Source organism: Excalfactoria chinensis, chromosome 2, assembly GCF_039878825.1.
Source record: "Excalfactoria chinensis isolate bCotChi1 chromosome 2, bCotChi1.hap2, whole genome shotgun sequence".
In the NCBI taxonomy this organism is placed as follows: Eukaryota; Metazoa; Chordata; class Aves; order Galliformes; family Phasianidae; genus Excalfactoria; species Excalfactoria chinensis.
Genome location: NC_092826.1, coordinates 66,052,188 through 66,078,660, shown reverse-complemented (window position 1 = coordinate 66,078,660; position 26,473 = coordinate 66,052,188). Strand labels below are relative to the sequence as shown.

The 26,473-nt window shown below is 39.4% G+C and overlaps 1 protein-coding gene across 1 annotated transcript in view; it reads left to right on the top strand.

Annotated features, from left to right (window-relative positions):
• The first annotated feature begins 6,329 nt into the window (after positions 1-6,329).
• The window catches only part of ABCA13 (ATP binding cassette subfamily A member 13), a 169,735-nt gene continuing 149,591 nt past the window's right edge, over positions 6,330-26,473 (top strand). The window contains exons 1-8 of the mRNA XM_072328092.1: positions 6,330-6,398; positions 9,542-9,635; positions 10,464-10,587; positions 18,270-18,421; positions 18,884-18,912; positions 20,948-21,111; positions 23,654-23,769; positions 24,570-24,703. Coding sequence (XP_072184193.1) covers positions 6,330-6,398; positions 9,542-9,635; positions 10,464-10,587; positions 18,270-18,421; positions 18,884-18,912; positions 20,948-21,111; positions 23,654-23,769; positions 24,570-24,703 — 882 coding nt within the window. The remainder of the gene's footprint in view (positions 6,399-9,541; positions 9,636-10,463; positions 10,588-18,269; positions 18,422-18,883; positions 18,913-20,947; positions 21,112-23,653; positions 23,770-24,569; positions 24,704-26,473) is intronic.

Below are 26,473 nucleotides of genomic sequence, written 5' to 3'. Positions count from 1 at the left end.
AGTGACGCAGCAGTAGACTTGATCACTGAGAATAGACAGAACCTGGAAGAGTTTGATGAATTCATTAAAAATGGAAGGGAGGGATCTTGTGGATGGGAAACTGCTAACAATGACTAATGTCCTTACTTTTTTAAACTTTTAAACTGGGAACAGAGTGGGAACGGATAATGGAAAAGATGAAAACAGTGTTGTTGTTGCTTTCTTTTTAATCCAAACATGACTGAAATACCTTCCGACTTATTTATTCTCCTGATTTTAAAAATCACGCTTTCTCATTTTATGTTCAGGATAAGCAATGAAGGTAAGCTTTTCAGAAAATGCTTTTTTTTCCTTCCAAGTTGAGGAAATGTGTTGGGTGAGATGGAGCCTCCACATTTTGTTTGAACTTTTTCTCTCTTACTTAAAAAAATAATCTTTGTGTAGCTCTACCCAGTGCATGCCTGCACTTTGCAGGAAGTGAGATCCCTGGGAACTATGCGACAAAGAGCAGCCTTGCTCTTTAACCTCCAGTTCCCAGAGCAGTAGGAAGTAAATAAAAAGACTGCTTTAAGAAGCAACATGCTGCACTCTAGGCTGAAGCGGCGGTGCCTATGCAGAGTTGGATGGTGTGGGCTTGGAAGAGAGAACTCCTGGCAAACTTCAGCCGTGTCCTTCTCCTTCCCTCTATTCCTTAGGGCATCATACTTCTCTTCCTCTTCAAATAATTTTCTTTTTCCTAATAGGTGATATAAAGGATTATGTCATTGCAAAAAAATTAGAAATCTAAGGAGACAAAATATGCTGTGTTGTTTGCCTTTTTTTCCCCACTGGTCAATGTCCTGCAATACTGAATTCCTAATACAAGAGGGTGCTGTACTAACACATCCTGCATGACAAAGAATTCTCTCGGCTTCAGAGGAAACTTGCCAGAAAGTTGCCCTGATAAGAACAATTGAATTACCCCTTGTGACTGTATCTGGACAGAAAGATAAGGAAATGAATCAGCTGTGTGCATCCAGCAGTGAAGCTACTTTCCAGTAGATTTTAGAGAGGTCCGTAACCAAATGCAACCAAAGTCCCACTTGTGCTGTCTAGTCACCGTTTACTTAACCATATGCTACAGAAACAGTTTACTCCAGAGATCAGAAGGGATAACAACAAAGTAGGACGGCAGATGTGATGAGGATGGGAGTATGAAGCGAGAAAACAATTTTTCTACCAATGGTTTGTGTCTTGATTTCTGGTATTCTGGCCTGATCCAACCTTTGTGTGAAAGAAGTGGTTGAGAGCACAATGTAAGATAGGTTAAAACGTCCTGATGTACTTCTGATGTACTTTTCTGTGGCAGAAGTTCTAAGAAATCCTAAAGGGAAGTGTGGTGGAATGACTTATTGCCAAAAACGCTTACAGTATAAAAGCTTTTATTCCTTTAAAACAAGATAATTCATATCAGAGGGAATTTTGGAGATTTCCTGAAAATATAATCACACACTTTAAATACATAACATCTTTTTAAAGATTCTTCCTGTGTTCTTTTAAGGGATTTCCATTGTGTTGTGCAGCAGAGCTGGATTTCCATCTCAAGTCCTCATGGATCTGAAAATGTTCTGAAATAAAATACACAAAGAACTGCAGCTAACACACTCGAATTGGAGATGTGTTTCATTTCTACTGGAAAGCTGGGGGGGAGAATCCAAAGACAGACATGTGAACGTGCCCATTAGCATTCCCTTCCTGGTGCTGGGAGCAGCTGAGGTTTGGGATCAGATCTCTGCACAGTGAGTGACTGCAGGAAAGCACAGTGGTGATAATGTTACAGCTGTTTTATGTGAGATACTAAGTTTTCCTTTTCCAGAAAGTTATTTGGTCATTAAGTTGGAGTGACTTAAATACATGTTTTCTTTTTCTAAAATAATTACCATGTTGTATTTTACTCCCAAGTAAGAATTAAATTACAGCTAAAAACAGGTCCTCTGCCTGCAGTGTAATGGAGAGAAAACAGGTTAGTGAGAAAAACAGCAGTAAATGTGAAACTCTGCCACTGTAATAGCAGGAGTTGTGCTGACAGGGGCAATGGTTCTGTGCAGGCTACAGGAAAATGCTGGAGTGGGAAAAGACAGACAAAGCTGGTTTCACATGACACAGAAACCTGATTCCAGATGCTTCTCATCAGCTTGTAACTGTGAGAAAATTTCCCATAGTTTGCCATCAGTTTGCCCCATTACAAGAACAGAATTCCTATTGCTGCCCAGAAGCACAGCCCCACCAGCAACCTACTTGCCCAGTTTGGACTGCTGTCTTCGTTCACTGCATGGCTCCGTTTTAATCAAACCTTTGACTGGACTTTGCCCACAACCAACATCTTTTGTTGTCTCCTAACTTTGCCCACGGGAAGCGTCCCCCAGGAAGATGAATTGTGTTGAATTGGTGTCATTCTGCTTTGTCTGTGAGGAAGGGCTGTGCTTTGTCAATATTCACGAGCAGTGCTCCTCACTGGTTCAAAGGGAAGCCTTGTGATCACACAGTGAGCTTTGTGTGACGAGTTGTGGGTGGTGGTAAGAAAACAGGCCAGTCTACCTGATTCCCAGCCATGCTCTCACACAATTAGTCTGCATTCCTGTCTACCAAACAGCATGTGTAGCTCCTGGCCTGCAACATACTTAACATATAAAACTAGTTTCTTTGAATATGCTTGCCAGCTGAGCTGTAATTAGCATACACTAGAGCTGTAGGCCTGATATGGAATATTGGTGGTACCATAAAGCAGTCAGGTTTTGAAGCTGAAGATGAATGCTGGTGGAGAGTTTGCTGCCTTTTCTGTCCCCGTGGTTCCAGATATCCTGTGCACTCAAGCAAGAGATGTCCAGTTCAGCACTGTGACAGCCTGCTCAGGCTGAACAGAAATCAAAGAGCACACGTTGCTCTATTTTGTCCCACCCTGTCCAGCTGTTTCTGAGCATATATATATTTCCTATTCCAGAAAGAATGAGTGGAGCACATAGTAAAAGGTATTACCTTCTAATTTGCTCTGTAATCTTCAAGACTGCCTGACACTGTGCTGATGAAACACAGACCACACAAGAACATCCAGGTTGGCAGCAAAACAGCTGATGTGTTTTCAAAACCTATTTAGAACTGATCTGCTTTTCCTGCACGTCCACTTAATTTTCTAACAGTCATCTCTTTGGTGCCAAGGGTTTATCAGGAAGGGTCGATCTCCTATTTCTCATCTTCCTAGAACATAGCAAATAATACAATGAAGCCTGTTTTGGAGGTAATTTCCCAGAATGCCACTACAGGGATTGTTCCTGGATGAATGTTTATGAGATTATCTTTGGCTTTCATCTGCTTTGTTCTAGAAAAAGAAGTGTGCTACTAGAGCACACCTAACAGGCAGGAATGAATTTCTTTAGGAAGGGATGATGATACTCAAGGGCAAATGAAGTTAATATTGAGGAAGACCTTCCTGACTGTGAGGGTATCAGAGCAGTGGGTCAGGCTGCTCAGAGAGGGTGTGGAGTCTCCTGTGGATATATTCAAATCCTACCTGGACACTTTCTTGGGCAACCCACTACAGGTAACCTGCTTTAGCAGGGGTGTGGACTAGGTGGTCTTCAGAGCTCTCTTTCAGTCCCCATTAGTCTGTGATTCTGTGATCTCACTGGTGAGAAATGTTTATCGTGGGGTATTTTATACAGTAAAATGAGGAGTTGGTAGCTAATTAGTGCTGACTATCAATTGCATACAAACCAGTTGTTTCCTATATTCATGAAGAGCTGTTCAGCATTAAAAATCGGAATGCATTTGTGAGTATGTAATTATATAGAGCATATCAAATTATGTACATCATACGGTCAGATGAGCAGAGATTTTGCAGAATTACTTGTTCAGAATAATTTGGCAGATGGTTTGCATACTGTTGGGAACCATATCAGTTACTTTGATAATAACTGCTTGAATTTCATTATACTGACTGATTAGTTTATCATTTCCTACAAATCATTCAATATAGATTCTGGCCTCCAGCCTTCCAAAATTGCTGCATGAGCCCATACGCATATTCACAGCATTCAAGTATTGACAAATAAATGTGTAAAAATGCATACTTGGACTGTACACAGAATTTTCACCTCATCTCTCCTGGATTTTCATCTTTGCTCCACAGGAGCAAGTTTATTGTGTATACTCTGAAATAGAGGGATTTTAACGTTGCTTAACTAGAATGAAAACCATCCCTCAGGTGAGGGAAAGTTGTAAAGTGGAGCTTGTTTGTGAAGTACCTTCTTCCTTTTGGGCTGTCTACTCAGATGCTCTCTGCCACCAGGGAACAGGTTATGAGCAGGGCCCAGAATGGAGAGAGGTGGAGGCACATCAGGAGTCATGGGGATATCTACATTTCGATTGGAAGTTGTATGGGAAATTGGTAATCACAGGCTGAACCTCTGATTAATCAGAGGAGGCAAGTGTTGGGTCAGCTGTGGGAGCACAGGTGAGAGTAATGTAGCTGTGCTCCTGGAAGAGGTGGAGCTTGACTTCACCTCCTCTAAGACCTCACTTAAGGGCTGACCCCCCACTGAGGCATTGTCTTTTGGAGATTGCTCCTCAGTGAAGATTGCCCCAGCCTCTGATCAAGGCATTAACACTGTTGAGTTTTCCTTTACATATAACCTTTGTATATTTACCATCATCTTTGTTAACATCTTTATATTAGCCACCCTTACAGAAGTTAAGTGATTATTTCAGTAAGCAGTAATTTTTCATCCTCAAAGGAAAGAAAAAGCTCACCTTATTTGACAAAAAAGCATTCAGTCCTGTTCTGCCTGTTACTGTAGCTGTGATTTCTGCTTTCAGGAAGTGAATTCTTACCAGTATATAATATTCTTGACAACTATGTGATTTGCATTTTCTTAATAGTATTGCTCCTTGAACCCAAACAAAATTGAAAAAGAGCAATTTGCACCATTTCAAATGAAAAGATTTTATCAGGTTAATCAGTCACTTTAAAATGAAGCTGAGTAACTAAGCTTCGCAGACTCCTCTGTAGAAATAGAGCTGTGGAAGGAAAGCTGAGGCACTGACCATAAGACTTTATCATGCCAAGGAAAGTGGCAAAACTCAGTGGACTTACAGATGATTAGGGCAGTAACAGGACAAGGGGAAATGGTTTTAAATTGAGACAGGGGCGGTTTAGGTTGGATACTAGGGGGAAGTTTTTAACCCAGAGGGTGGTGACACACTGGAATAGGTTGCTTAAGGAGGTTGTGGATGCCCCATTCCTGGAGGCATTCAAGGCCAGGCTGGATGTGGCTCTGGGCAGTCTGGTCTGGTGGCTGGTGACCCTGCACGTAGCAGGGGGGTTGAAAAGATCACAGATCTTTGTGGTCCCTTTCAACCCAGGCCCTTCTATGATGAATGGTTGCTTGTCACAGAAATATCAGACTTGTTAATTTTTTCTGATTGCCTTCTTAGCTTAAATCTAGAGGAAGTCAGATTCCTCACTGAATTCTTTTGTATCTAAAAGGTTTTAAAGTGTTTGGAGATTTTACTTTCTAAGAAGAAAAACAGCCATGCATGTTAAGATGCCTCTCGTTCAGCTGTCTACAATTTGCAGAAAGTGCAATGATTTCATTTATTCAATAGTAACAAAAGATAAAGAATGCTTGTTTATGCATAGCACTGTCTTAGCGTGTATTTATGATTCTGGCTCTCCAGAATATACAATTTTTAAGTAGGTAATATTTAGTGAAAAAGGAAAAATAAATGTCAAACCAACAGCCACTGTAAGATAAAATTACATGTATGTATATATATATATCATATATATGTCATATACATATGATGTGATGAGATCAGCACATCACATTAGATGTGTCTTTATTAGGCAAACAGCAAACTTACTTTCTCCCTTCTTTTTTTCAAAAGGCTACAAATATGCATTTGAAGTGACATTAACACTACACATACAGAAAATCACTGAACTCTGGAAAAAGACAGAAGTGTTGACCATTTTCCCCATTATTTGCACTCATTTTTTATGGCAGAAAAATAAAAACAAGTGCAGAATATATGCGGGAGAGTAAAGCACCCTGAAGGCATTTGTATAAACCCATCCCCTCACTGTTCATTGCACTGAGAAACAAGAGGAAAGATGAGATTCCTCCATGAAAGCAAAACAAGAGGCAGAAATATAATCTCATTTGTTCTCAACAAGCAGGCAAACCTCTTGCACCTTTCCTCACTGCTGGGATCGCTCAGCTACTGAACAATATGTTCAGACCTCTGGGTGAGATGATCCTTGGCTAGAAGGTCGTGAAGAAGCCACTCTCCAAGTAGATGAAGAAAAGAGGATAATGGGGCACGCACTACGCCAGTTCAAGGCACTGTTTTGGAAGAATTGGCTTTGCCGTGTGAGGCAACCGGTGAGTTTTTGGAAATGATAAAATAAAATAATTATTTCAAATCTTATTTTGCTAGGAAGAATGTATTCTGAGTTCTCCATTGGAAACAGCATATCTATCAGTCTGTCTTGATTTTTCCCTTCTCACTGCACACTGTTAAAGGATCGGCTGACTGCTAGTGGTTCTTGTTTTGCTTTTTGTCTCCTCGCTGTTGAAAATGCAAATGTATAACAGTAGTGTGATTTAATTCTAAAATGGCTGAAGTCAGTATTCACAGTTTGAAACTAAGATAGGAAATCTCATAGAAGTGTTTGAAAAGCCACAGATTATCTTTTAATTATCGTTAGATACTACCAGTGCCTGTAGAAGTAACAAGGATTAAAATCATTTACATTAGAAGTAAACACTAGTGATACCAGTGATCGGTGTAATGCAAGTGTAATTAGTATTAAGATTTTAATTGCTTTATAAGATAGAAAGGAGAGAATTCTGTCAAGTGAAATAACATTTTTGCAGGAAAAAGGTGTCACTACAGTTAATATTTTCTCATTGATTTCCCTTGTCTGTGTCAATCTAGGGATTTGCACTGAGGCATGATGGCTACTTCAGATTCAATTACTTCAATTAAATAAAGATACAGCTATTCATTTCAGAAATAGTTGACTTAATAAAGTTGTGATTTAGAGAGAATTTCATTTCCATATGATTTCAGGTGATATATTTAAAAAAATATTATCGATACATGTTTGGAAGGGATACTGTTGGCTATATTCTTCATTGTTCCCAGTTCTTCGTACTTCAGCCTGTGTGTCTTAAATGGCTTAATACCCCCTGTTGTCCTCCATGCTGATCATCTTCTCATCCTGCTCTGCCTCATATATTTTTTTTGAAGGAAAAAAGTCTTAATTCTTTTAAGTTTCAGGCTTCTCTTACTGGTTTGTTTCCTGAATAGAGAACTTAGGGAGATGCAAAATTCCCCATACCAGGAATTATAATGAATGACCCAAATCAAACTTAATTCTGCATGTTCAGAGCCAGGAACTACCCTGAGAAATTTATGAAAACCTCCCTATATGCTAATGTGTGAATACTGAGCCATGAATGTGCCCTATTTAGACTTATTCAAGAGTATTCAAGGTGGATCACAAAGGACAAATTTTTAGCTTCTGAACTATGTATTTTGGAAGCTCAGGAGATACATACTACCAGCAGCTGTATTATTATTGTTATAACTGTATTACGTCTTCAGCCTAAGAAGGGCATGGAGCTGTTGGAGTGAGTCCAGAGGAAAGGTATGAGGATGATCAGGGAATTGGAACACCTCTGAAGAAAGAGTTGGGATCATTCTGGAGAAGGATCCAGGTAGACCTCCTTACAGCATTTCAGTACCTAAGGGGGCCTAGAAGAAAGCTGGAGTGGGACTCCTTATAAGGGAGTGTAGTGACAGGATAAGGGACAACAGTTTTAAACTAAAAGAAGGGAGATCTAGGCTAGATGTTAAAAGTAAATTCTTTACTCGGAAGGTGGTGAAGAACACATTGCTCAGTGAAGCTATGGGTTCCCCATCCCTTGAGGTACTCAATACCAGGTTGGATGGGGTCCTGGGCAGCCTGAGCTGGTGGGTAGCAGCCCAAGCAGGTGAGTAGCAGCCCTGCATATAGCAGGGGGTTGGAACTGAATAATTTGTAAGGTCTTTTCCAACCCATACCATCCTATGGTTCACAATTCCTCATAGCTCCTACTGTTTATAGAAAGATGAGTGAAAGCAAAAAAAGATGATTAAAGCAAAAAAAAAAACAAACCAAACAAACAAAAACAAACCCAAACAACCCTCTACCATATGTAAAAGATATTATAAATACCTAAATGCACCAAAAGTTCCTAGTCATGTGCACAGGAATCAAGGATACTAAGAGCACAGATAGGTCTTAATCAGCCCAATCAGTCTCACTTGGGACTCCAGCCACTCACCCAGCCAAGTTTTGTCTTTCAGTGTTGCCCAAAAATGTAAAAGCACCTGGCCTGGTGTTCTTTCATTTGATCCTACTTGATTTTGAGTGGGTTTAGCAGGCCTTTTCCACAGGCCTGACTTCACTTCTGTCTTTTGTTCTTACGTTATTCTCAGCTGCTTTTGTAACACACCTCAGCTTAGAAATTGTTTTCTCAGTGGAATTTTGATCAACAAAGCTATGTTTTGAAGTAAAAATCCTCAATTTTCAGAGAAGCTAAAAGCCTCTTTTAGTTTCTTCAGTGGGAGATATTTGTCTTTTCTTCTGCATTCTTGTTACCAAAGTTGGTCTTCACAATTCCCTAACTCTCTTATTTTTCCCACTTTCACTGCCCTCACAGCTGTGATTTCTTTTTGAAGTTTTGCCAAAGACCAGGTTTTGTCTTTTTTTCTTTTTCAGCTGGAAACTGTGGCATGTGTGGAGGATTCATGGAATCCTCCTGGGTAGGGCTGCATCTTCTCTGTGGAGGAGCAAGCAGGTGCAGTGCACCTGGAGGTGGAAGCAGATGCTTTTTGCTCATATGAAATGTGCTTGATTTCTATATGTCTCATACTGCACCAACTTGGGTGTGTTTCCATTGTGGCCCTGGAAATGGGAAGGTGAGAAAACATGCAGTGGCTGTGGGTAGCCTGAGACCTGCTAGCTAGCCTCAGAGCATCTCATTTCTGGGGTGATGAAGGCAGTTTTTAAAGAGTGGTGTCTGCAGGTGAAAGTAAGGATGCAGTGCATCAGTTGAGGGGATATGCCAGTCATGTTTAGGACAGAAGGCAACCAGGGCACATGATGAACTTCATCAAGATACAGTGCAATACTGGATTCTCAAGAGGATCAGCTGTAGGAAAGCTATAATTGTGTTTCATTGGGCTTCTTTTGTATTGATCAGAGGGTATTACATAAGAACGTTATCAGCAGAAGAGCTGAAAACTGCATTTGTACTCTAAAAGTGGAGTATTTGGTAAAGTCATAAGGGTTTTGAAATAAACTCTAAACTGCTGTTTTGTTGTTATTTTCTTTTGCTGTAAGCAGTTGTAGATGAGTTGTTTTTTGTTTTTTTTTGAATTTTATTTTATTTAAAAGATATTCAAACTTAATTAATTTGCTACCATATTCTTTTTTTTCCTGTAACACTGAGATTGTTTTCATTTCCTTTCTCAGGTCTTGTCCCTCTCTGAAATACTCTGGCCATGCATGCTTTTCCTGATTTTGGCTGCAGTCCGCTTCCAAGAACCCCCCAAACACAAGGAAAACTGTATGTTTCGTTCCACTGGCACTCTTTTTTCTTTGGACTCTCCATTAAGATGCATTCAGGAAATATTTAAGATAAACTGAGGGGGATGACTTACATGTAGTGAAGTCAAGGGATAGAAACCTAGGGTGTGATTCAGTCTTATCCAGCTGTAGCCCTGAGCAAGTCATTTTTAGAAAGGGGAAAAAGTAGAGTTTTAGGTATCATCTGTCAGACTAGTTTTAGATATTTACTTCTAAATTTGATATAACGGTTGCCTAAGAAGGTTATGTTGAGGAAGACAGAATGATCTTTCAATGATGCTTTTAATTTTAGCTATTTTAAATTGAGAAGTTAAATAGGAACCCTGTAGCTGTCTCTTCTGTTGCAAAATAAAAAGAAAAGTATTATTTTGGGACTTAAATTCTCAGAATATGAAGAAAGTTCATTTTAGTCTTGAATGTAAATATAAAAAATGTAACAGCGCTAGTTCCTTCATCTCATGTCAGTGTCAAAGAAAAGAGGAAACTGTATTTATCGAGGAACTACATATTCTGATTTAGTTTGCAAGTCATTTTGGACTTACAGGCTAGCAGGGTTTTGGCAATGACATTACTGCCACAAGAGTGAGCTCTTCAGAAAGTGCTCTCACTTTATCTTGTCATAGTCTGATGTGGGAGTTATCTGTTTTCTCTGGTGAATTAGTTGTGCTTAGATGGAACACTTGATACTAATACAACATCACTGCTCACAGGTGACAGAGCAGCTTTCTAAAAGGGTGAGTAACATTGTGGTACAAGTTTTATAACTGCAGCATTGCTGGTTTTAACTCTGTTGCTGCTTGATTTTTAGGCTATTTAGAAGCTCGGGATTTGCCAAGTCGGGGTCTTTATCCTTTTGTGCGGAGTCTTTTCTGTAATGTTGGCTCAAGGTGCAGGAATACCAGTTACTCAACACAGAAATACAACCGCTTACAGTAAGTTGTTCAAGTTTATACAGTGTTATAAGTGTCGCAGTTTGTCTTTTATTACAGCAAATATTTTGGTCTAGTTGAAAGGAAGAACAGGAATTTTGTAACTACATGAAGTTTCTTTTAGTATTATTATGAATTCAGAAGACATAGAGACTTAATAGAGCCTGTTCTAGTTTTCATTGTCCTTCATGGACATTTCATACTGTTTTCAGACACCAAAAGCTCATTTAGGTAAAGCTGGGAGAAATTTTTTGCTATTCTTGTACTTCACTGAGAACATTCTTCTACATTTCACTGAAAAGACTATTGTTCTGCAAAGGTGAGAGTGGCTGTAAGTCTGTTGATCACAGACTGAACCTCTGATTAACCATCTGAGGCAAGCGATGAGTCAGCTGTGGGAGCACAGGTGAAGGTAATTCAGCTGTGCTCCTGGAAGTGGTGGAGCTTGGCTCCATCTCTCCTAGATCCCATTTAAGGGCTGACCACCACTAAGGTAGCATCTCTTTCTGAAGATTCTCCGTTGTTGAGTTCTTGTGGCAAGTATCCATCTCAACTGAAAGGCTCAGAAATGGTGAGTTTTTTCTTAGATACCCTCTGGCTGTCCATTTACTCTGTAATTACAGCTATACAGTGGCCAACAGAAAATGTTCCATAGGGGATGTATACTTTGAGATCATATATGGTGAGAAGTGTAAACATATAAAAACAAAACAAAGGTAGCTCTTAAGTAAGAACTACAAAGAGTCAAAAAGGAGTAGCAGAACCTCTGTAAATAGAAGAATGTGAAAAGTTTGACTGTAGGAAGGCCTACATATTATTTTTTTTTTCTTGATACTGTCATGAAATTGCCATTGTCCAGCAATGGTTCTGCACTTGGACCACTAGTGAGTTACATGTTGTCATGGGCTCTCCAGGGCCAGCATGTGCCCAATCTTTTATCAGCCCATACCTGTACTCCAGTACCATGAATCCTGTGTCTCCACTTCCTGAGGACTTTGAAGAAGGCCTCTGGACTGAGGTCATGTTGATCTGTGCTGCTTTCCTGTGTTAGTCATAAATATATTATTATGCTTTGAATGATCATATTTAAGCCTATGGGTATAAAACAATAGATGTGTGAATGTAAAATGAAAAACCTTAACCATTTAACCAGAAAAAAGCAAAACTGTAGGCATGTTTCAGGTTTAGAGAAAGAGAAGGTAACAAGCCTTTATGCTGTGGTCTTGCGACTGTTGTGTGAAGCTGATTGCTTGCAGTAGTAATTTCATATTATTGGGCTACAGTGTTAAAATAGCTCCTAGTCTTTTAAAAATATATATATATTTCCTAAATGGATAGGTTATTTTTATATCACCACTCCAGTTGCTGTTTTAAGCGTGTCAGGCCCCTAGAAGCAATGGATTGTATTGACTGCCTTGCTTGATTATTTACTTTGACTGAACCACCCAAATTATATTTCAGCTCAAAAGAAAATCAGGAAGGAACTGCCTGGAGGCAGTCTTAGACCTACTTACGAATGAGGGAAATTACTCAGTTGCTTTTTATTTTATTTTTTTATTTTTTTTTTTAAATTGAAAAATATAATGCTTCTATATATGCATGCTTGTATCCTCGGAAGGCTACTCTAAATATCATAATGTTGGAAAAGGATAAAAGGTAACATGAGGTTCATCCTGAGGTCATTCTATTCCAGCTGATCTATCAGCATAAATTAAATCAGACTAAATGTTGCTCTGGCTTATGCTGTCTGCCAACGGCCCTAGGAATTCTGGTTGTCAGCTTGATCAGCCAAATACAACTGAACTCTACAATGTCCCTGTGTTAACTAGAGAGAAGGGATGGTGTAGAAATAGCAATATCAGATATCTTCCCTTTGAGGATTTATGTCAAGCCATAGCAGGTTCTTTGTAGCCCTTTTTAGGGATGCTTTTCATGAACAATGTTGTATTTTATCTGCACATCAGACCATATAGTTTGTATGGATATGTGTCATTTCTTTTTACAATGTGTACCACATTGACAGTTTAAAATATAGCTGTTCGTTGGAAAAAAAAATAAAAATAAATCTTTTGACTTTTATTGGAACCTCAAATATGAAAACCATAAAGCACCCAAATAGCTGTCCAGGCTATCAGGCTCCATCAGCAGCCTTTTGGTGAGCAGATGAGTCAAGTGGAAGCTATGATTAACTCAGTAAGTTTTCAGCAGTATAATTCACTTAATTTTCTTCATAGAGGCTCATATGATGCTGTGTGTTTTTTTTCTTCTTTTTAAATTTGGAAATAGTGGTGATAAGGTGTTATTGTTGTTGCAGAGCAGTGCTTATTGTATTTAAGGACTTTTCTGTTCCTTGTGCTACCCTGCCAGTTGGAGGCTTGTGGGGCACAAGGAATTGGGGAGGAACACAGACAGGACAGCTGACTCAAAATGGCCAAGCATTTTGTTCCTTACTCATTTCTTCAGTCACTCCAAAAGGTTCTGGCTTGCAGCAATTTGGTGTGATTCCCTAGTCTATCAAACATAGCAGTAGCTCAGATCTCCTTAGCATTCTGAGTATATGTAGGAGTTCCCAAACAGTAGATATTTTTCCCTTCTCTTTCCCAAGTTTTCCATGCTTCAACCTATCTTACTGAATCACTGAGAAAAACTGAGAGCATGCAAATAATGTAAAAACCATCCAGCACAGTGTTGTTCTGTAGCCTTACATTCTCATGCAAAAATTCTCATGCAAAAATAAGTGTGCATGTGCATGTAGATATAATGTATTATATTCCTGATGCTTTTAATTCCATTGCAGATCTTGCAGAATGAATTGCAAGCTCAAATCTCAACTCAGACTCAGGGAGTGTTATTTCTAAGAAAGTTAACGTATTTATTTAAATTCACAGAATTACAGAATTGTAGGGGTTGGAAGGGACTTCTGGAGATCATCAGTTCCAACCCCTTTGCATATAGTGTTTAAACAGCTGTAGTTAGGAGTATCAACATCAAGACCTGATAACTTCTAAAACTAGTATTAGCTAAACTTGCTGAAGCTTGAAACTAAACCTAATATGGCCCAGGGGTAGACTTGATTCTGATATTGGTGTGAAAGACTGAGCTATCACCTTGCAGCTCTGTGTGCTGTAACCACATTTTGCTTGCGCCATATCATAGACTTTCTCTGGATGACGCACATGAGAAAAGCAGGGAGGTTGCATGGGGAGTGCATGGAATCAAGCATCAAGTCAAAGAGAAAAGTGGGTGGGAGATTTGCAAGAATAGCCAACTCTGGGCATCATTTATGTTGAAATAGGCACATGGTAAGCAAAGTCAAGTGAGTCAAAGTCATGTGAAAAGTTATTTTCTGTTTCCCATGTGCTGCTTTGGACACAGTGGTGCAGGATGCTGGGATGTTGGTGGGATGATAGCTTAAGGCTGGAACAAGTGTAGATGTTGTGTCTGCTCTGTCAGGGCCTCAAGAGCTCTGAGGAGCCTCTAGATGGCTTGGAGCACTGGGCCTGTTTCTGCCTCATTCTTTCAGGTGGTCTCCTTGGGCCTATGGTGTGTGTTTTCTTTTTATCCTACTGTGTTGTTGTTGTCAATAGAGCCAGTCACCCACTTCAGAACCATGGGAGGAGGCCCCTGTCAGCAAGGGCACCGCCTGTACTGGTGTTATGTTGGGTCCTTGCTCAGCCTCTCTTGTGTTTCTGCCTGTCTTGTTATTGCTTTTATTGATACCTGGGCCTCTGTGGTTCTGTAATGGTGGTGTAGCAAAAGAACTCCTACTTGTAGGTTGTTAAAGACTCAGAGAGGAAAGGAATTATAAGGATTTTTCATTTCACTGGTAATTCAGAGAGATGCTTTTTTGGTTCTTCATATTTTTGTGGTCCATTGCATTTTGGAAAGTCTATAATGCTGCGTAGCATGAGAAAAATCGCATCTTTGTGTGTCATGCAGTAAGCTCTTGTCCATTGTGCACATTGGTATTGATAGCAATGCCTTACCTCTAGGCCATCCTGAGCTCATGCAGAATGGGAGCCAACACAGCGGAAGCTTTGCTATTTTAGGGAGATTATTAACGCAGGGGCAGTGGTCAGTTAGAGATAAGAGCTTGCTGAGGAGAAAATAACTGAGCTAAATGGTATTGCATGTCACAGCTGAGATCTCAGATGAGCCCTGAAATGTTCTTATTGTCGTTCTGAGTAACTGGGTAATTTGGACAATATTAGTGTTTCTTTGTCATGCCTTTAGGTCATGCCAGTTGCTTACAGAGGCTCAAAGATGCAAAGGCTTTTTACAGTGTTTAATTGTGGGCAAAATCATAATAAATACAGAATGTATTTGTTTTGTTCAAGCAAGTATTTCTGAAAAGTCACAAATAAGAGAAGAGTGAGAATGAAATGATACAGATACCTCCTGACTCCCCAGATCTAATTATTCATTTTCTCTCCTGCACATTTCCAGCTTCCTTCTTTTTGTCACTCCTTGCTTTTTCTCTTCATTGTTCTGAGCAGCTGATGCTGTTTAACTCATGTGTATAGAATGTTGAGATCCTTCTTCTAACCCAGAAAATGTATGTTTGGATTTTAGTGTCTTATTTTTTTTGGCAAGACAGCAACATCTTCCTGCAATGTTGTCTAATGTGCACTGAATTTAGAAACCAGGCTAATCTCATAGCATTTCTATTAGGAGATAAATAGGTCCCCCTAATACTACGTTAAAAATGAAATAATTTAGAACTTAGCACAGATATTCAATGTGTAGAACTGCTGTGGCATGTTTTAAAGGATTGAGTCTGATAACTATTACTATGCCTGTTGCCATTTCCCCTTCCAAAGAAGGTTGAGCTCAACTCTATGTCAACTCCAAGTAAGATAAGCCAGAGGAATGGCTATAGCAATGAGAGTGAGAGGGGCAAAAGAAGCTGGCTATCATTCCTCACCTGGGGAATCCCCTGTGATGTTAATAGCTCAGGAACAGTTTGCCTAGACAAATGTTACCATCCTGCTGAGAGACTTGTGTTTTGGTGGAGAAGTGTTATGGGTTTTTTTGGGTTACACTTCCTGCTTTCTCTCCTGTAATAGCCAGACCTTAACCCACTGAACTCAATGCCATATCAAGTAAACGTTTTGAAGCTAAGAGATGAAGAACAAGCAACATTTTTCTTTGCTCCAATTGAAAAGTGGTTGCTAAACAGACTGTGCTTATCTGTTACGTTTTGCTGCCTACCTGCTCTGAGAACCACTTGCTACTCTGCTTCTGCAGTATGAGACCAGATAGTTTCTGGACTGGGATGACTTGTAAGATGTTTTGATAACAGAACTTCTAGTGTTCATGCAGTGCAGCCTGTTCTATCAGATGTATGGGTAGCTGTAGTATGTTAAATTAGAAGCCAAGGGTTTGTTGTTGTTTTTCCCCTACTTTTCATCAACTCAAGCTTTGAAGAGTGGGGGGGGGGGGGGGGGGGGGGATGTGGAAATTGAACTACAGAATTGTTTGGTTATTAATTTTAGTTTTCTGACTGGATTTGTTTTAACTGATGTACTCATTATTCTGGCCAAGCACTGGACCCTCGTTCATTCTCAAAAAGTGAACTGCTAGAACATTTTCAGTATAGCTGGTGTTGCTGTTTTTTACTTTGTTTTAACCCTCAGTGTTTCTAGCTCTCAGTAGATGCTCTGGCAATACTGGAACTAGTATTAGCTTTCAAAGGCAATATCTAGAGAGCAGAGCAGCTATTAGTCACTCTAAACACTGCCACATGAACCACAGAAATGTGACTTCTTTTAAAAAGAAAATGTGAGGAGTTGTTCTGCCTTTAATCCATGAAAGTTTGAAGTTGGTGAAAGATTTTCACGAAATCCGCTTGGCTGGCAGCTAAGTTGGGATCAAAATAAGCTGCTCAGAAACAATAAAGAACTTGTTGGTAGTTCTAAGCTTAAATTTTCTCATCAACCCTTAATCTAAAGTTGCAGAAAACTCTGAACAAACAAGGATCAGAGAGAAAGGTGCTTCTTCAATTGCTTGCTATTTGGTGGCTGTATTTTAGCAGAGCTTTTGAACATATCAGATCCAGTTATGTGCATTGCTGTTACTTTATGACTCTTTGTATCTAATTTGAATAATTGGGAGGAAAACAGTAATATAGATTCAACAAAGGATCATAGATGAAATAAAAATTATTCTAGTTAAGTAGTCCAGACAGTGCTTAATAGTTATTCTTATCTATAACCCGATGGACAATCAAGTTACTTTCAGTTTTTAAAAGGACACAAAGGCCATGTATGTGTGAATGGTCTCAAGTTATCTGTCTCTTGGGGCTTTGGGTCCCCAGGGTGTGTTCCTTTGCTTGTTCACAAGACCTGCTGTAATGAAGTTCTGCTCCATGATGATCATGGTGATATTTGTAGGAATCAACTGGAAGAAATAAGACAGAGTAAACTGAATCAACTGAATTAGTTTGCAAATCTCTATCTCATTACATCTTTCTTTACCAATAGGTAGCAATCATGCTGAAAACTAATAGTCATGTACAAGTCTGACAAGAAAGGAATGTAACTATTCAGATATGTATTATACTATTTAAGTAGTGCTTATGCACCAGGTAATTATTCTTCTAATGAAAATTCAATGTTTTTGCTATACGGCTTCACCCTTACATCATTTGAACTTTCTCTAAGATAATTTAAGCTTCCTGGCAACATGTTAGAGGTAACTGTTTCATTGCTTAGGGTGCCTTGGGGTAGTCTAAATAATGTCCTGTAGAGGCATGTAAAGAGATTGCTGAGCTCATTTCACAGTGGAAGAATTATTGTTCGAGAACTGTTGTGTTACTGAAAAGCCACTAGATGGTAGCATTGGAGAGGGCTTAGCTGTAAATTATAATGGAAAGCCAGTACTGACAATATTTTTGTAAGATTTTTTTTTTTGACATTTTTGTTAAGTTGTTGCATGTATTTGAAAAAAACAACAAACTTGCATACAATCTCTTGTACAAATGGTATAGGTTTTCTTAGCAGACACTGTCAGAATGTAAGTCAGCATAAGTAAAAGTATTTAGCCAGTGACACAATTCTTGTCACTTTTCAAGTAGAAAGGTACCTTGAGAAGCGTGTCACTTGGAATCAGTGTGCAGGTGTTGGTGCTGCTGATTTTTGTTAACATAATGTAATTGTTATCATAGTTCTTTTGCCTAGTAAACTAAAAGGGAGGCACCAACTTTTGTCAGGGCCTTGAAAGAGTTCTTATCCCTATTCCGTCTGGTGATGTTGTCTTCCCTGTGCTGGACTCTGGTTAGTGTGTTGGCTTAGATGCAATTGGAACACGTGAACCTCAGGGTACAGGCTGTGAAAGAACTGTCATCACCTGGAATCTTGATATACCAGGGAACAAACCTGAGTGCATTTGGAAGTGTTAGTGACTTCATTGAATGGTTCCATCTGCTGTCACATTTGTGTTACTTGGGCAGGTGAGCTGCTTCAGCTCAGCAAATTCAGAGTGCTCTCTTTCCTGAGCTTTTGACCTGGTTATGCATCTTTCACACTAATGAACCGAACAAAATAAAGAACATGTTAGTGTATAATAGCTCTGAAAACAAAACCAAAGTAAACAGTGAGAATGGTGCTAGAAGGTAACATTGTTCTCAACGACTTGCTTCCAGGTTGTAATTTCCTATCCTGTCCTCTTGTTTTTCTATGGCAAAGTACTTCCGCTGTTGAAAGTGGTTCAGAGAGTTTCACAGGACCTGATGTGGCCCTCATGAAAGAGATACAAGAACTTGCAAAGGGATTTATTGAGACCACAGAAAAAACCTTGGCTTTAGAAAAACTGTGGGAAGAAAGCTCGAAGTTCTCAGGTAAGTTGTGATCTTTCTAGTAATGAATGACCCTTAGTTCAAGACTAACATATTTGCCTAAAAGAGTGAGACTGGAAACACCATGCTCTGACTTCCCCCACTCTGCTCCCACTCATACTGCTCAGTCTTGCTGTGTAGCAGGCAGCTGAGATTTTGAGCAGAAAGGCTGAGGTGAAGCAGTTGTTCTCATACCTGGCTCTGTGGGGGCTAATACACTCATCTAGTAGTTGATGTGATGATTTTGTCTTGCTGAAAAGTGAATGATAACGTCTTTCTTTTGTTTCTGTGATAACTGTAAAAAATCTGGAAAGCATAGGAAATTGGTGGCTCACTTTCTACAGTATTACTTGTTTCACACCGGTTTTCTCCCTTAGAAGTAAACTTTATTTACTACTTGCTATGAAATGGGTCTCCTGAAGTTAATAACACCTCTTTGTAAAGGAAAAATATCTGATTTTACAGGGCTTCATAACAGCACTGCTTTTCTTACTGTAAGTACTTTTATATGTTATTTCTAAATAGTTCTCTCTTTTTTTTTTTTTTTAAAGCATCTTTATTGTAACAGTTAGAAATTTTTATCCTGTCAGGTTTTAGTAAACTACCTTTAAGAAAAATTGTTATATTGCTGAAGGAAAAGTATCTTGGATGTTTTAGTGGTTTCTTGTGTACCGATTTAAACCACTCTAGGTTGTTAGTAACCAAAATCCACAGCTTTTGAGGGCTTGATATTTATTTGGAGCAATTTAAAACTCTGCCAAACTTTGAGTAGTTCTATAAGTTCTATAAAATCATATTACAAAACATCTCAGAAACAACTCTTAAAGTGTGCTCATTATTTAAAAACAAAACAACCCCCCCAACTCCTTAGAAATGGAATACTGTGAGCTTGAGAAGATGGGTCTCTTGGTTGGTGATTGCTTTGAATTCAGATTTATGATGTAATAAGCATGATATGAAGACTAAAGTGGGAGTAAAGGAAGGTCGGTTTGTAAGATGTAACATAATTCCTTCTGGAACTCACTAGTACATGAAGTGAATTTGGGCTCTGCACAGTCTTTCCACCTTTGCAAGGTGAAGAAGACATGGTAGTGTATTTCCATTGCTGTCAATTTTGTACTTTTCACAGAGCACCGGTTTCACTTCAAAATATTGAAGAATTATTTTTCTCTATAGTTAATTGATTACAGCTTGCAACTTCACAAGGCCTACATTTGCAATTCATAACTAGCAATTAGATAGTGTTTTCATGGTAATTGTCAAGTGCTCAAAAGTTACTTGATTGGATGGAACTTTATTAATCACATCTTAGAATAATAGAATAAGATCTATTCCAACCCAAAATAAAGATCACTTTGTTCCAGTTCCCCTGCCATGGGCAGGGCTGTCCTCAACCACCTCAAGCTGTCCAGGGACAGGCATAACCTGGTCTTGAACACCTCCAGACATGGGGCACCACAGCTTCTCTGGGCAGCTGTGCCAGCACCTCACCACCTTCAGAGTAAAAAGTTGCTTCCTAACATCTAATCCAGATCTCCCCTCTTTTGGTTTAAAGCCATTCCCCTTGTCCTGTTACTATTAGACCATGTAAAAAGTTGGTCCCACTCTTGCTTGTAAGTTCCCTTTGAATACTGGAAGGCTGCAATGAACTCTCCTTGGAATTTTCTCGAAGCTAACCAAGCCCAACTCCCTCAACCTTTCTTCATAGGAGAGGTATTCCGGCCCTCTGATCCTCATGGCCTTCATCTGGACCCTCTCCAACAGCTCCACATCCTTCATGTGCTGGGGGCCCCAGGCTTTGGGCACAGAAGGGGCCTCATAAGGGTAGAGCAGAGGGGGACAATCTGAAAGAAGCATATCATTATTATCAGCTTGCATATGCAAGCATTTTTAAGTAGAATGTCTCTCACCTTTCTATTATCCAGAAGAGCTCTACTGAAACATTAAACTAGATAAGGGCTAGATAATGAACAGCTAAGATAAATCCTGTGTTTTGCATGGGCATTTGATAGTTTAGTCCTACAAAAGATGTGCTTTGTGTTCATTTACCCCAGTCAGTTAATCTTTCAAAAGCTATTTTCATCAACCAGTATTTGACACCTACTCCAGCTCTGTGGGAGGAGCTGTGAGGTGAGGATGGCATGTCCCTGGCAGGATGCTGGCCTTTATCCTTTGACGTAAAGTTCACTGCCAGGATCAAGAGCTCTTTGTGTTTAAGATATAATAGGCAACCCTACTCCTTAGGAGAGTATAATGTGTCTCCTTGCACTTCTGCGCAGAAAGATTACTCACATTTTCTCCCAGTTCCATTTACCACCAGAACAGACAAAGTCACGTGCAAGGTAACTCTTAGTTCAAAGTATCACCAAAAGGATGTTGTGAATTAATGAAGTTAGAGGGTACACTTCATACTCGGAAAAAATACTTGAAATAGTTTTAAGTTCAACAGGATTGGGGAAGTAGCAGATGCCTGCTGGTTTTCTTTGCTAATGCAAGTGTCATGTGTAAATGTGCTTTCCTCACATGAAGATGGACTTGAATGAAGCAGAAGAAATCATTTCTAAAATAGAAAGCCTGTACAAACAGCCATCTTTCTGGAACCTTCTACACTCTCTCCCTCGCCTTGAATCAAAGAATTTATATACAGAGGATGGATTAGCTGCCATAGCACAATTTCTAGAAGTTATTAAAAAGTAAGTACTTTTAAATACTCTTTTAATAATTTACCTGAAATTCTTGCTCTACTTAATCAGTATTCTTAACATGCAAGGAAGGTGAATTTTTCTGTTGACCACGTGCTGCTTTTATAGAGACATTGTAGGTGCTTTCATGCATTCTGAGTACTTCTCTGTCCAGCTCAGCAGTAATTCCATAAGAAAAAAGTAGGTTTGTGTTAGGAATGGCTTTAAACTTTGTCATGTTTTGGGATTCTTCAAAAGATTATTTACATATGAATGTAAGTAAATCACAATTTGGATTGTTATCATCTCAATATGTATTGGTAGCATTTGGACAATATCAGAAAAATGACTCCACTGCATTTCTCAAGACTCTTGTTTCTATTGCAAGAAAAGAAGCAGTAAGAAAAAACCTGAAGGACTATTCTAGATGTGATAGTTTCTGCCTCAGGTAAAGGGCATTCATTCTGCAAAGTAAAGGGATTCAGAGAGAGAGACGAGACGTATGGCATCAAAAGAACAGAGTACAAAAAGCAGCTACAGGAATTTTCATTGAACTAAGGAAACCCTGAAGTCAGAAATATGTTTGCCAGAGTAGGTAATTGTAATAGCTGATAAGTCTGTTCACTGAATTCAGTGACAATTTCTTATGAGGCTTTGGGAGGCCATCAAACCTGTCTGCCTATGCAAGTCTGGCCACAAACTTCACCAGCCTTATTCTGTGGGCAGCTGAGGCCTATAGACTTTGAATATCAACTGTTGCTACTTACCCTCTAACATCTCATTATCTTTTTTGCAGTAAAAAAGGCATGAAGGATATAATAGCATGAGATATTTTTGAAACTGGGGAATAGAGAACTGTCTGGATGTCTGGGCTCATGGAGTGGTGGTAAATTGAAATCTCATCTTGCTGGCAACTGGCCATGAGTGGGTACCCCAGGGGTTGGTACCAGAGCCTGCCCTATTTGTTATCTTTATTGATGACCTGGATGAGGGCATTGAGTGCACCTTCAGTAAGTCTGCTGATGCCAAGTTGGGAAGAAGTGTCAATTTGCCTGGGGGTAGGAGGGCCCTACAGAGGGATCTGGGCAGGCTGGATAGCAGGGCTCAAGTCAGTATCCCCCAAATTAGACTTTTCTGAAAGGTTTTTGAACACATTCAGAGCCTGAGCGTTCCTAAGACAGAAACTTGACTGTAAGCTTGTGGTTATAATTTTCATCTTCTTCAGCAGCAATGGCCAAAGATGACAGTAACCACCAGCTTCTGTGCTGGGTCAAGCCACTAACCTGATAGTATGATCTCAGCTGTGCTTTCTTGTACCCTGTGCTCATAGGAAGGTCAGAGTGAGAGGTGGGGAGAAGGGTGTGAGCCAATGTGTGGGCATTTGCTGCCAGCTGGGTCAGTCCACAAGGGATTAATGGCAGGAGACTCAGCTTATGTTTTTTATTTTCATTTATTATTTTATGGCTTCTTTATAATGCTGGTGCCCTTGAATGACAGAATTTTTCGTAAATAATAACATTTGGAAGGAAAAAAAAAACCCAATGCTTGCCTTGCAACTGTCCTCATATTTCTAACTTACATTTCTAGACAGAGGTCCTAGTTCAAGCAGAATTTAGTTAGCAGAGGATTCTAAATTTACAGTTTCTCCTGCTTCTTTGCCCTGTACCATCCTTCTTATGCCCTCAAAGGTATTTAGCAGACAGTAGCCCACTAGACAAAAAGAGACTAACAGCCAACCCTTGAGCTTATCAGAAAAGGAAAAAGAAAAAAAAAAATATTTCTCCTTGTCCCGTATTTTCTGTGAGGGGACAGTAAACTGTCTGGTTGAGATGTGTCCTGGTCCAGCACTTTTCACACCCATTCGGGTAATGTAGTGTTGCTGTTTATTCTCACTTCTTAAAGAAGTGTTTCTTCAGCTGCTGATCCAGTCTCAAAAAGTGTGTTTATTTGCATAGCAACAGAGGAATACATCATGGGAAATAACTGGTTTAACATAAAGTTTAAGTGGTAAATTACAGCTACATTAACATCAATAAAAATTAACAGCTAAGGGGACAGAAGCTGGTACTTCTAAGAAAATCAACAGGTGCATTTCATTTGCTCTGTTTGATTTGCTCTGAGAATAACTGCTGTTGTTTGAAATGTGTTTTTTTTGTTGTTTTTTTTTTTTCTCTTAGCAATTTTAGTGGAAATAAAATAAGCACCCTATATCCATCCTGCTGTTTTGCTGCAGGGAAGACTGGGAGAATGTCTGTAGTGTTTTTGCACTCTTTTGGTTCTCTTTTTTAACTCGTATTTCCTTCTTTTTCTGTCCCTCGTTCCTGAGAACATTTCTATATCTCTTTCATTTTATTATTGAAAAGTGGGTGAAACTCTAACTGTAATATCACGATGTGATGTTTTGGTTTAAAAACATAATTTAACAGAAGTCCATTTTTTCAGCAATAACATTTTACTATTCAGCTGCTTGAGCTTCATCTTTTTCCATTGAACCCTTTCAGTTTTGCGTGTATGGAGAGCTTGAGATTTCTTTTTGTTTTATTTTCACTTCCAGTACCTTAGTATCATTGAAGGATTTAGCTGTGATGCCACTGGGACAGACTTTCCATCAAGTGTTGAAAATTGCTCTGAATTTAACTGCTGCATCAGTACAGGAGAGGAGCTTGGAGGGTAAGGAATTTGTTTCAGATGTTTGTTTTTTTTTTTCTTTTTCTGAAAGTAGCTCATGGACATTGGGAATCTGTGATAACTGCTGAGATGGGTGCTGCTAACATGAAAAGTCTAAGTATTGAGTTAGCACTAACTAACACAACATAGTTCGTTTATTTATCTGTTGTCTACATGCTAATAACTACATTTCATCAGACCATGACAGCTTTTATGATCTAATGTATTGTGCTTATAATGATCATCCAGTGCTGAGTTTTGGGAAAAATATATATATCACTACAAAGAGCAACCTCTTCCATTTGATAGAAGGACAGTCTCTTGCTTTAGACATGCATGTTAAACACTATGGCTGTTTTACTTTTCATTCTTTGGTTGGTATCATAAACTACTGTTCCATTAGTACCATTCAACTACTGTTGTCCTAGTACCTTCTCTATCAGAAATAGTTCATTTTAAGCCCATAAGCTTTGGACTTAAAGAGACATACCTTTGCACAGCTACATGTATCTGAGCATCTAGTTCTGAATGGCAAACTGCTGGATCTGCTGTTAGTCACTGTGTAGGGTCATCTTGTCATGATACTGTCAACAGCTTGTGGATATCATCAGATTAGCTGCCCTTGCATAGCTTCTAATGCAGTTGGGACTTTATCCAGTGAAACAGGTGTTAAGTTGCTTGTGTTTGTGCTGTTCCCCTCCAGAAGCTGGAAACATCATCCATAGACCTTGTGAAGCTTGGTTTATTAAGAAACAGCATGAACATAAGTTCATATATTAACAAGGGTTTCTTTCTTCCTTCAGGTTTTCAGTATAATCTTTCTCTAGAGGATATTCTGTGGAATCCATATGCTGTCAGAGCAGAACTTGAGTCCAGATTTGGTTTTGATGATCTTCATGTTAAGAAACTTCTAAGTTATACAGCACAATTAAAAGAGGTAAACATCTTGAAAAATTAAATGTTTTTCTTTTCTCCGTTTTTATTTCCTGGTGGCAATTCCTGAAGGCATTTTTCATGCCTTACATAAACTATAATAGTACATTTTGAAAGGCAGGCAAAAGCATAACTTACTCCACCAGAAGATAAAGAACTTGGTTGAATGTTACCAGCCAGGTTTTAAATTTGAATCCAATTGCAAGCTTTATTCAGCAGGTATTTGCAACATTATACGTGGTTAGCTAACACCATGACTAATCACTTGATGCCATCTATGACTAAGGGATTGCATTTCCTATGAATTATCAAATGATTGAATCAAGACTTTGCTGAATAATGATGTTAAATTTTGAGTTGCCCCTCTGAATTGTGTTGCCTTATAGAAGTTGCAGTGATGACTTTATTTCCAATACAATCAAGATAACAATCACTTGTATTGACAAATGACTTGTTCTGAAATAAATCTATAGGTTGCAAGAAATGAAACAATGTGTAAAGAACAATTCATTTTTTTTTTTTAATTGAAATTACAGAGGAAGTAAGTGAAACTGAGAAGGTGTGAAGAAGCTATGAGACTGCTACAGATCCTGTCTTAATTCCCTTCAAAATAAATGTTTAGCATCAGCTAGAATTTTTATACACAAACATTCTGATAGATCTAGTTGTATATATTAGTGAATTTATTATTCTCTGGAGTTACCACTGAGTAGTACAGTGATGTCCTGAACTTATCTAGTCCTGCAGAGAATTTTGTCTTACTTCACTAAACTTTGTTTCTCCTGGATCAACATGATCTTCTATGATGTTCTGCAGAGCACTTGAAACATCTGTTAAATTTCTATGAAAGTCCAGTCTTTGAATAAAGCATGCTGGTAATTGTCAGAAATCTCTTTGTTCTTTATAAGGTGTAGTCTGAAGTTGTCTTTGTGAGCAACTCCTTATAAAAACAGGTGATTTGCATGAATGGGTTAAATATATTATTACAGAATCACAGAATCACAGAATGACCCGGGTTGGAAGGGACCTTAAGGATCATGTAGTTCCAACCCCCCTGCCTAGCAGGGCCACCAAACATACGTCTTTACTAGATCAGGTTGCCCAGAGCCCCGTCCAACCTGGTCTTGAACACCTCCAAGGACGGGGCATCCACAACCTCCCTGGGCAGCCTGTTCCAGGACCTAACCACTCTCCTAGTAAAGAACTTCCCCCTAACATCCAACCTAAATCTTCCCTCTTTTAACTTAAAACCATTTCCCCTAGTCCTGCTATTATCAGCCCTTTTGAAGAGTTTGCTCCCCTCCTGGGAGTAAGTTCCCTTCAGGTATTGAAAGGCTGCAATGAGGTCACCCCGCAACCTTCTCTTCTCCAGGCTGAACAAACCCAACTCCCTCAGCCTGTCCTCATAGGGGAGGTGCTCCAGCCCCCTGATCATCTTCGTGGCCCTCCTCTGGACCCTTTCCAAAATCTCCATATCTTTTTTGTACTGAGGGCTCCACACCTGGACACAGTACTCCAGATGGGGCCTCACAAGAGCAGAGTAGAGAGGGACAATCACCTCCCTATCCCTGCTGACCACCCCTCTCCTGATGGAGCCCAGGATCCCATTTGCCTTCCGGGCTGCCAGAGCGCACTGCTGGCTCATGTTAAGTTTCTCATCTATTAGGACCCCTAGGTCTTTCTCTGCCGAGCTGCTCTCAAGGACAACTCCTCCCAGCCTGTACAAGTGCCTGGGGTTCTTCCGGCCCAAGTGCAAAACCTTGCACTTTGCCGT